The sequence below is a fragment of the Pecten maximus genome, unplaced genomic scaffold (assembly GCF_902652985.1).
Source record: "Pecten maximus unplaced genomic scaffold, xPecMax1.1, whole genome shotgun sequence".
Classification (NCBI taxonomy): Eukaryota; Metazoa; Mollusca; class Bivalvia; order Pectinida; family Pectinidae; genus Pecten; species Pecten maximus.
Genome location: NW_022979549.1, coordinates 46,259 through 58,757, shown reverse-complemented (window position 1 = coordinate 58,757; position 12,499 = coordinate 46,259). Strand labels below are relative to the sequence as shown.

Sequence of the window (12,499 nt, the reverse complement as noted above, 5' to 3'; positions counted from 1 at the left end):
TTGCAGAGGCATTTTATTTGACAATTTAAGAAACTTAAATATTAATATAACATTGAATACTTTATTGTATGGTAACAATCTGTATACCGATAATGTAAATCTAAATATTTTCAGACATGTGCATTATTTTATAAAGTCCAGCAAAAGATTTTAAGATACCGTATTTGACCTAATAAGGGCGCCTGCCCTAATAAGGGCGCCCCTACCTTTTTTCAAGGAAATAAATCTTTGACTGAGTGTCAAAATGGTGTTCAAAAGTAATAATTCATGTGAAATATTTTGCTACTTTATGTGTTCAATTTTCTTCAGCAAATTAAGTAACTGGAACACATGTTTTCGCCACATTTTGTGTATTCCTACAGGCTACAGATGACATGTCAGTGCAAAGAGCACCCAAAACTAAACATACATACAAATAATAACTTACCATCTTTATTTGAAGATAAAGTAAAGACTTCATTCGTGTTGATAAATAACTTTTGTTCAGAACAGAAAGCTAGTAAAAGACATTGTTAATCAATTATTTGGTCAAAGAAAACGATGTCTGATATGATCGGGGAAATCACCTGTTTCTATAAATAGAACACAAAAGAGTTCCATTTGAACATAAATGGTGGAACACACGTTCTCTGGTCTAAAGATCAGCTGGCATAGTTTACAAGTTTACAGGAGTATTCAAGTGATGTTTAAGCTTAATATATGATAATGAATAGATATCCTCATCTGGAATATTTTTATGACTTAATATTTTACCGTTTCCACAACCTTGGGTATTCTGCTATAAGGTATAGTCTGTTTCATAAAACTTCAGAATAACTAATCTTAATAAGGGCGCCCCCACTGTCAATTACCCGCGCCCTGCGCCCTTATTAGGTCAAATACGGTATACATTCGTACTATATATACATGTATATAATGTGTTATATTTCATTAATATTGTCTAGGCCAATAGATATTATATTGTATTTAGGAGAGGGCGTCAATAAGTTGACATAACTTGTGCCTTATCCTTTTGTTCACTTAATTGACAATAAAATATGTTTAAACTAAACTATATATTAAAGATTATCACTCGATCTGCTATCCGTAGAAATATATCTAGCAAACATAATTTGTTCTAATTTGTATTAGAAATACGTAGCGAACCATTTACAGAGTTTTGATATAAATGCAAAGCGTTAATAAAACATTAAATTAAAATACTATGGAAATATGAAAACCAAGTGAGTAGTAAAAAAAAAAAAAAACAGATTTGCTTCAAATATTTAAGCAATATCGGAATCAAGAACAAGAACTTGCTTAAAAAAAATAAAGGTCGGCTTATGAAACAAGAACTAACCACGTGGCTGTGTTGTAAGAGTACAGCTAGAGTTATGCCCCTTCGAATATGGCACTTCGAAATATTGTACGAGCAAAGACAACAAAACCAAAACCATCGTTTGTCAAGTCGACAAAGAACTTTTTCAGAGCCATTTTTAACGTGGTAATGCGTTTATCTCGACATTTAAGGGTGTGTTTGGGTAGGTTTATGGTAGATTTATGGTGTTTTGGAGTGTTTTTGGGTAGTTGTGCGTTTTTGTGTCTTGAAATATACGGACCAAGAAAACAAAAATCAAAATCGTAGTTTAGCAAGTCGACAAAAAAATGTTTTAACACTTATTTTAATGTGATTATGCGATTATCTCGACATTTAAGGGTGTTTTTGGGTAGGTTTATGGTGTTTTTGGGTGGTTTTTGGGTGTTTTTGGGTAAATCGTCGTACCGTTTTTTGTAGACTGATCACTGCCATGACCAGCTGATGTTTCCAAATGCAATGCCTTCGATTAAATGGTGCTAAGCGAAATAAAAGCGGCGTCCTTAATGACTGAATCAAAGGATTTGTATTCCCATTTGTTTTGACGAGAGAATTTACCCATCTTATAAAAATCGAGAAATTGTTTGGGTTGAAACCACACGTGTAGCACCGGTTGGGGTATTTACCGAAACGGACATGGAATTACCGAAACGGAGGAAAATGGGGCTTAAATTAGCATTCTTTTCAGAGAACGGACCCAAATATATGTTCTACAGTGCCTAAATGTGTCATATGTAAAATATTGGGGGTTTATTTGACCGAGAAGTATTTTAATTCGATTTTTTAATCATTCGCGATTAGCGGCCCGATTGTCGTCCGGGTTGCATTACCGAAATGGCCGATAATGGACCTGAAATCGATATTTTTACAAGAGAATGGACCAAATAGAATATTATTTGGTGTGTATAGATGTCAGAGGTAAAATATTTTTTATTTATTTTGCCTAGAAGTATTCAAAAATAATTATCAAAATATCCGACCCACGACCCCATTGCCGTCATAGTTGAATTACCGAAATGGCCGATAATGGACCCGAAACCGATATTTTTACGGGATAATGGACCCAATAAAGTATTCTTTGGTATATACAGAAGTCATATGTAAAATATTTTTGATATGTTTTCTCTGGAAGTATTTTCAAATAATTATCCAAAAACCCGATCCACGACCTAATTTTCGTTTACGCATTGGTCATGAATAAAAAAGGAGCCGGAAAACAGAAATCCGGATATAGTAAAAACGAAACGGATAGCTTCTTTATTAAAAAAAAAACAACAAAAAAACAACAACTTCCACCTGCTTTATGACATGATTTGGACTTCAACATTTTTGTGTTATTGAAGATATCAGAGATTTTCCAGCTATTTATGAATGATGTCAGTTCAGGTTGAGTAACACAAATTGATTCCATCAAGTATACAATATAAATCTTATTTATCCAATATTTTAATTATTAATTGACAAACATTTGCGGGAGGAGTTATGTTTTTTTACAACAGTTCTTGGCCTACAGAACATTTGATGAGATTATTATGATATACATTGTATATTGTGTTGTCGTTCTATACTTATTGGGAAATTGGTAATTATAAGGCTTTATTATCAAATTATGTTTCCATGAAAAAAAATTTGATTTTACCATTTTTGCAATCTACTGCACATTGTTTATTTCAGTATTTGATTCTTGTCTGGAGACCTCCAACATGTTTCAAACGATTTCTTTAAACTTTTAAATATTTAACTTTGTAGTGTAAGTAAAGGTGAGAGTTATAACCACTCATAAGAATTTCAATGCAACATTATATGACATTCGATGTGTGCCATCCCTTGCTACTCTTGATGTCAGTACAAAAGCTGCTCATCTCTGTATGGTTCTGATGTTTATAGTTTATGCAGATAGATTCAGCAGTCACGTCGGTCAAACGTGCCATAATAATTGTGTTGAAGATATCAATATGACATTCATAATTATAAATCTTGTCGCTTTCATTCCCATGATGATCACTAGAAGACATTGTTGTTCAGACCTATCTTTGGTAAAAATTTTGATTCAAATTTTCAAACTTGATATCATTTCAGTTTTCATTAATGAAATGAAACATGTAGCATAATACATGAGCATTTATGTTTTTAATTATCTTTCGAAAACAAAATTAAACTTAGTGCTTTAACCATTGTTTATAATCCAAATAATTGAAACCTCAACAAGATAAGACAAATAATTACTTTTCACATTTTATTGAGCACAAAAGGCAAAGACATGAAACAAACAGTTGGCAATATGAAACAAGTCAAAGTTATAGAATAAATGTTTCCCTTGTGAGATATCATTTTTTGAAAACTTTACCCACTAATGGAAAATCACTCAAATAAATCTTTAGTGTAAACAGATAATAAAATATATGTTCTATAACTAATGAATTTAGCACTGTAATACTGTAAATTTAAAGCAAGCACTGTATTTTGCATAAAACCCCATAATTGGAATAATAAAAAGGAGACTTCCATAATTATTTTACAAAGTCATGTTTTAACTGCAAAAAAGGTAACATATATATAATATATACGCTAGTATCCGCCTTCGGCCCACGTTTGCCGAAGGGTTCATTGTGGTTTCTCCAGCTACTAAAACATTCTTATTGTATTTTATTGTATTTCCAGTACTTCTTATATATATTATGTGATTGTATTTGTGATTTTTTGTGTTTTGATAAAGGGGCGGATTGCCTCGAAAATTTAACAAACCTTATTGTTTACACTGTTTGAATTACTTCTTTGCCCCATATAATATTACAAACAGGTATATTTTTAAGAAAAATGAAAAATACAAAGATTAAATTTTAATAACAAAGAAAATGAGAAAACAAATGTGCAATATAATATCAGTTGTATAGGTATGCATGGACAAAGTGATAAGCACAAAGAGAAAAAGTCATAATGTAAATTTCATTGGAATATATATATAACAGTTACACAAGAAAACAATGCTTCTAACATGCAGTTAGCCTTATATAGTTAACATAGAATGATAGAAAATATTCCCCTCAAAATATGTTAAAAGCTTAAACACTTATGAAAAAAATAAATCAACTTTTTGTGTGAACAAATAATGTAATATATATTGTATAACTGATTTTAAACCAAGCACAGTTAATGCATAAAACCCATAATTGGAATAAAATACAATAGAGATTTCAAACAAATATTTCACGCAAACATGTCTGTATATACTCATATTTCATACCAACAAGCACTTTAAAAAAAATGAATTAGATTAAAAAGATCTACAGGTATCAATAATTAAAAAAAATCAGCAGCTCTATTTCCTCTGCTCTTGCTTGTTCTTGAACAGAGATTCCTGGTAATCCCAGTATTCTGAAATAAAATGTTGTTACTTAATTATCTGACATATAATGTTATTAGCTCACCTGGTCCGAAGGACCAAGGTGAGCTTATGCCATACCGTTGCGTCCGTCGTCCGTCGTCCGTCCGTAGGTCGTCCGTCCGTCCGTCAACAATTGACTTCTTCTTCATAACTACACATCAGAATTTGACCAAATTTGGTCAGAAGCAGCCCTATGGGTAGGGGACTCAAAATTGTACAAATGATGGGGCTGACCCCCTGGGGGCCTCTGGGGCGGGGCCAAAAGGGGTTATTTTGCGCTATTGATATAAACGACTTCTGCTCTGAAACTAAGCAATGGATATCGCTCATATTTGCCTGGTAGCATCCCTATGGGGTGGGGATTCAAAATTATACAAATGGTGGGGCTGACCCCCAAGGGGCCTAAGAGGCGTGGCCAATATTGGTCAATTTGTTTAAACAACTTCTTCTCTGAAACTAAGCAATGGTTATTACTCACATTTGTATGGTAGCATGGTTATGGGGTGGGGATTCAAAATTGTACAAATGTTGGGTTTGACCCAGGCCGCTAGGGGGCTGAGGGGTGGGGCCAAAAGGGGTCAATTTGGCTTAATTGATTTAAACAAATTATTCTCTGAAACTTAGCAATGGTTTGACTGGTAGCATCCTATAGGGGTAGAGATTCAAAATTGTATAAAGGAAGGAGCTGACCCCCCAGGGGGCAGAGGGCAGGGTTAAAAGGGGTCAATTAGTCTAAACAAGATCTTCTCTGAAACTAAACCAATGGATATCACTCACATTTGTGTGGTAGCATCCCTATGGGGTCGCGCCAAAAGTCAATTTCATTTCATGGATTAATGCACTTTTTGGCATTTTTAGTATTAAAATAAAACCAATGTACATGTACCCATATAAAATGCTTATGATATATATTGACATAGCAATACCAGCGACAAATATACTGAAGCATCATTCTTGTTTCATATCTCATGAAACCATGTGAGCGATACAGGCCCTCTGGGCCTCTTGTATAGGGTAGATATCTGCAAATTGTCTTTCTTCCTTTGCTATTACATGCATTTGCTATAACATGCAGAAACTACAGAGGTAAAGATATCCAAGAAAATTATTAAATTCTATCATATCAAATTTATCATATGAAATGCTCATTTCTATAGCCATAGGATTTGTATCCCCCAAACTTCTGTAAGATATGCCCAATTTATATACACATGTATATATATACCATAGCTGTAGAATTTGTATACCCCCTTTATTATGTAAGATATGCTAATTCTGCAGCCATTAAGGATTTGTATCCCTCTACTTTATGGAAGAAGAAGAAAAAGAAGTCAAGAAGAAGAAAAAGAAGAAGAAGAATTTCCTTTCCTCTGTCCAATATTAGCAGTTAAAAGTCTAATATTTATGGGATTATGAGTGAAATTATCAATCCAATATTAGGAGTTCCAAGTATGTCTTGGATTTAAGGTTTTCTGATTTGGTGACAGGATCCTTCCAACGTTAGGAGTATATAAGTGCCTAAGGAAATAAGAGTTTGGATTTTTGATCATCAAATGATGATGTTTGATTTTTTTTTTTAAATATTCAGGAATTTAATATAGTATGATCAACCTATAAGATGTTTTGCAGCAGATTCCATGACTGTCATTTCTTCTACACCTGCATCATCTCCCCTGTCCAAAATCAGGAGTTTATTTTGTTTAAGATTTAAGAATTTAAGTGTCTGGAAATTAAGAATTTTAATCATAAATTATCAAGTGATGACATTTAAATTTCCTCATCATCAAATGAGTATGTTTGAATTATCTTAAAATATCAGGATTTTGACATTTTAATTGACTTAATGATAATTTATGATATATTTGTACAATTATCATTACATTTTGCGGTATCTGAATTTTCTTTAAATATTCCTGAATTAAATCAATATGTTCATTAATTTAGATATTGAGGCATCTCAAATATGGAACTGAAATTTTAAAAGTTTAACAAGTTAAAAATTAAGGTCTATGGGTTCAAGAACTAAGAGTTTTAACTTATTAGTATAGATTTGTGAAGAATTGGGTTTTGAATGCAGGATCCATCCAATATTTAAGGACTTTAATATGCATACTATTTAAGAGTTTAAGAGTCTGGGAATAAAGAGTTGTAATTTTCTCATCATCAAATGAGTATGTTTAAATTATATTAAAATATTTATAATTTTATCTAATTTAACTAATATCATTTTACTTGACTATGTGATAATTTATGATATATTTGTACAATTATCATTAAATTCTATACCATATAATAAAAAATTATAAACATGTAAATTTTGACTTCACAAAATTGATTTTTAATCTAAAAAATATTGGGTCGAAATATCATCATCCCATCACTGAAATCAATGCAAGTCTAGACTTAGGAAAAATTCCTTGTTGGAAACATGTAAATGGTAAATTCAAATTTATAAATCTACAACAGTGTCAAAATTTGCAAAAAAAAAGTTAAAGTGTTTCTTTGGTCCGACTAAAACATCTCTTAAATATTGATGAAATTTTCACTTCAGGAGTTTATAATGAACTAAAAGTGTTCATTTATGCTGTAAATTTTTTTTATACATGTATATTTTTGCTTAATAATAAATTTTAATATCATAACAAACACAAAACTGATCTTTTAAAAACCTATGGATATTTGTTTTATTTCAATTAATTATAGAAAAGGTCTGAATATTATTAGTAATTGAGGAAAAATGCCATCTCTCAAATAAAATTGAATAAAATTCATGTATTGAATGTTGTGTTCGTTTTGATTTTATTTTGTATTTAGATGACATGCCTACTTCACAAGGAAAAATCCATCTAAATATACATATAGATATATATTGATGTGAAATCCTATGTATAAGCAAATTAAAACAATATGTCTTAGCTGTAGCCTTTACCTTATTATGGAAAACATTAAACATACATGTTTAGTACACTTGAAGTAGAATCTCTTTAAGTTTTCTTATGAATTGAAACCATCTAATGGACCATAATTTTAATCATATCTTCACTGTGGCAAGTTTGAAATTTAGAAGCCCATCTGAATACACAACTGATGGTCTTATTCTCCTTGAACTTTTTTAGGGCCTCCATAGAATATACATCAAATATTTTGCTTATATGACGCCCTCTTATCAGTTTTATGTTGTCGATTTTTTTATTTCTTTTTTAAATTAAAACATTTTGGAATATTGTGGTTTATTATATATATATAATTTAAGGTTTATTATGGGTTTATTAGATATATTCTTATTTTGGTAAAATGTGCCATAATCAAAATAACATATGTTTTTAATATTGCTTATGTAATATTTTAATGTTATTATGGAATATTTGATGTACTTAATATTAATTGCACAAGGTACAAAAGAAGAGTAACAAGCTCAGTACCTGATACAAGATGCGAGTTCGAAACCTACGTGGGGCAGTTGCCAGGTACTGACCGTAGGCCGGTGGTTTTTCTCCGGGTACTCCGGCTTTCCTCCACCTCCAAAACCTGGCACGTCCTTAAATGACCCTGGCTGTTAATAAGACGTTAAACAAAAACAAACAAACCTGATACAATATTTTTAATTCATACTCAAGTTTTGAGTTTTATACTGATGTTTAATGAACAGTTTCAGATTTAATTTATACCTGTTATACATTTGTATTTAAATCTTAGGAAATTAACTCTTTAATATATCTCACAGGTGAAAAAAAGAGCCCCTCCCCCCAATCTCTCTCTCTCTCCACCTTCAACACAGGTGTGTTACACCTGGACAGTTCAGTTATAGCCTAAGGGGATCTTTCAATACACTGGTCAATTAGTGTAAGTTACACAGGCATGTCAATCATCTCCCAAGGTGTGAAAAATTAATCTTCAAATATTTTAGAAATAACTTTCATAGTTGGCTAAAAGGGTGATGTGGAGTAATATGTAAAATCTATGTATCGCAAATTCATATTGTCAAGTAAGTAATTCATACAGAAATTGGATCCAATTAAGTAGATAACTATATAATGTTCATAATCATATACTCTTCACCAAGTTAAGGTAATAATATATAGCAATGTCATAAAAATGGAAATGATCATAATCTTCTTTGTCCTGCGCTCGCTATTTCTTGCATATTAGGTAACAGGTATTATCATGCATTGTAAATTCTTATTTTTGCATTATACAATTTCATGTGTGTGAATTTGCTCATCATAATGAGGATGTTGGAATTATAAAACATCAACAGGGTAATTATAAGGAGGTACGGACAAAAGCCCCTTCATAAAAAAAAAAAATGATATTTATTTTTTTATTGATTTTTTAGTGCTACATATATACATACATGTATATGTATAAGTGACTTCAGTCACAGTGGATTCTGCAATTTAAACAACTGGTCCCAAGGTTCAAACAACAACTACTTGAACTGTTACATAAACAATAAGTTGTTACACAGGTATTTGGTAGGTTTTTCATTGATATTGTATTCTCCTGAAAAGAAATATATCATGAATGGCTTCAGGTGTATCAACAGTGAAATGCCCATGTTTGCACATGCAGCCACAGGTATAATTTGTTTTTATATTGTTTCTTTGATTTTAATCATTCTTAAAATTAAAATTAATACAACACAGAGCAACATGTTTGCATGGTTGAGTACTTATTATATTATAATTTGAGACACTGCAATTTTTTTTTGTATTCATTAATTGAAGTATGCAACATATATGACCGACAACGTGAGTAAGTTTGTGGAAAAACATCATAATTTATTGTACAAACTTCAAGACATTTTGTTTTAAATGATAAGCTTTCCTGATTTTTTTCTACTCTCAATTATAAGGTATCTTAATTATGAAATGTGTGTGAATGAAAGTTAATAAGATTTCTAAAAGGTTTTCAATTCAATTCAATTCAACAACTTTTCTGTTGATTACTGAATTTTATGTCTTAATGTAAAGCAGCACAGTATACATGTATTATAAGGAAATCATTAAAATAATGTATTTGGTTGCTAGTTTTCCAATGTTTCTAACAGTATCTGCATGATCCTACAGAGTATAGTACACACCTTTCTGAAAATGACAAGTAAATATTAAAAATCTTTACAACATGATTTAGGGTTGTACAAATGACACAAGATATTTATATCTTTCAAAATAAATTAAGATAGAGATACAGTATAGCAAAAATCAATTATAGTTGTTTCGTCCTAATTAAGACACCTGAATGATTCTCAGGGACTTAAAGTGATTAAAGGACTCGAAAGCGAAAAACTAATATCAGACCATCTTATGTAAAACAACTAGTTAATCAAGTATATCTAATCATCATATCTTCACTACTTATACACTTAGTTAGAAGCAGCTAGATATTTCCTATATCTTAAAAAAGACAGAAAGTTTTAAGTAATTTATTCATACAAAAAAGAAAACCTACAGAATAAAGATTTTTGCTCACCATCATCAGATGGAAGTACATAAACAATTCCTTATAATTCCCATTTTTTTAAAAGTACTGCCTAACAAATTCCCTTGATCCCTACTTTTACCTATTTATCTTTGAGTCTGATCAGGAAAACAAAATGTCTTAAAGGCAGCCAGCCCACCATACGTATCGACAGTTAAATCTGTTATTGATACTTTTCCAAAAGTTTTTCTTAAGATCTAACTTAGACTTCATATGTAGGTTTCCCATATAATTAAAAGAATTAAAGTAATGGAAAAGTAGAAAAGAGATCAATCTCAATAGTGGATGCCAAGATCCCTCTGGGATCTCTTGCTATATACATGTATACAGCTGATGGATTATGAATATTCTGTTGATTTTTTTAGAATAGATATTATTCATGGATCTGATTTTTAACAATAATGAATTTTTGCTGAAGTTACACTGACATGTCGATTTCATTTAGAATTCAATTCCAATAATCCACTTTATTGTTTTTGATGAGACATAATCTAAATTTGATAACATTTGATCATTCTAAAGTTATAAGAAAAAAGATCTGTTCATATAACAGTAATATGCATATGTACCACTATCCACTGACATGATTGGGAATACTGTAGACTACGTATGTATACACTTGCTTTTTTTTGACAGGCTATCATATTTTGATATTAATTTTTGATTTTAGAATTATAATGGAAATTTTGTGACAGCATGGCACAAAAAGTCATCTGGACACTTTTTTGCAGTTTATTAAAAAAATAATAAGAAAAAATATTAATTCATTGCCTTGACTTCAATTCAATTCATTAATTACTTCAAGTTTGAAATATGGTTGGTGAGAATAAAAAATCACTATTTTTATAAATTGTTAAAATAAATTGGTTTAAAAAATACCAAAGGTTCCACAACAATTTTACTTAGAGAATCAAACACGGTATTTCTATAGTTAAAAAACCTATAAAGAACAAGAAATCCTTTTATTAATTGTAACTAAATGAATAAGTATTTTTGGATGTGTTTAGGTAATCCGGATTTCCGTTTTCTGGCTCTTTCTTTTACTCACGCCCTATGCGAGCGACTCTGTTTACAATCTGAATGTGAAATCGCGAGGTTTTTTAAAAAATAAATTCAAACATTTCCAGGTCACATAAACCCCTCATATTTCATACATTATTCAATTATCTACTGAAGAATAATATTTTGGGTCCTTTCTCTTCAAAAACAGATAATTTCAGGTAAATTTAATTCCATTTCGGTAGTTCGTCTCAATCGAAAATTGGGCCACCAATCGGGTATTTTAATAATTATTTTTGAATACTTCTAGGCAAAATAAATAAAACATATTTTACCTCTGACCTCTATACACACCAAATAATACTATATTTGGTCCATTCTCTTGTAAAAATATCGATTTCGGGTCCATTATCGGCCATTTCGGTAATGCAACCCGGACGACAATCGGGCCGCTAATCGCGAATGATTAAAAAATCGAATTAATATACTTCTCGGTCAAATAAACCCCCAATATTTTACATATGACACAGTTAGGCACTGTAGAACATATATTCGGGTCCGTTCTCTGAAAAGAATGCTAATTTAAGCCCCATTTTCCTCCGTTTCGGTAAATACCCCAACCGACACGTGTAGTTGTTGTTTTGGCAAGCTGTCAAACTAATTTTAACGTAAATAATTCTATAATCCTGAAAAATTTGACCTTCACATATCATGCATACGTTCAAACAGGTCTATATATGTATCAACTTAAATTTAAAAAAAAAGTGTAAATAGGCACGTACCGTAAATAAGGCTAAACTGTTGTAGTCGCCAAACCATCCACCATCATTTCGAGGTTTATAAATAGAATCCGATAGCCGATACTCTGCGTTCAAACTATTCGCATAAGTGAAGTCACGTTTTGTTTATTGGTTAGTTAGGCCTGTATAAGGGGGGATAACCCTTTAATAAAATTGGAGTAAAAACCGCGGGAAAAAATGTAGTGTGGTGAAGGGGGGGGGGGGGGGGGTAGTGTGGTGTGGGGGGGGGGGGGGGGGGGGGAGAAAAAATGGAACATCAGCCCAAAGAATTTGACAACTTTATAGAAGCTGTCAATGACATTCGGACCTATGAACTGGAAACCGATTCACAGTTCGTAGTCAATCGGGCTACAAAAAATTTCAATAAGTCGTGTAAGTATGTCACTTATTTAGCGTTACATAGACATCTGTCGTTGTTTACTGATTCACGCTCCCTAGGGATCCTCTGTGACTTTAAGACTTAACTGTCAGCATTGCATA

The 12,499-nt window shown here is 31.6% G+C and overlaps 1 protein-coding gene across 2 annotated transcripts in view; it reads right to left on the bottom strand.

Moving 5' to 3' along the window:
• LOC117318894 overlaps positions 1 to 12,059 on the bottom strand; it is a 32,642-nt gene extending 20,583 nt beyond the window's left edge. For both annotated transcript variants that reach the window (XM_033873821.1, XM_033873822.1), the window contains exon 1: positions 12,002 to 12,059. In XM_033873821.1, the coding sequence (XP_033729712.1) occupies positions 12,002 to 12,038 (37 nt within the window). In that variant the 5' untranslated portion in view covers positions 12,039 to 12,059. The remainder of the gene's footprint in view (positions 1 to 12,001) is intronic.
• Between the last annotated feature and the right edge of the window lie 440 nt (positions 12,060 to 12,499).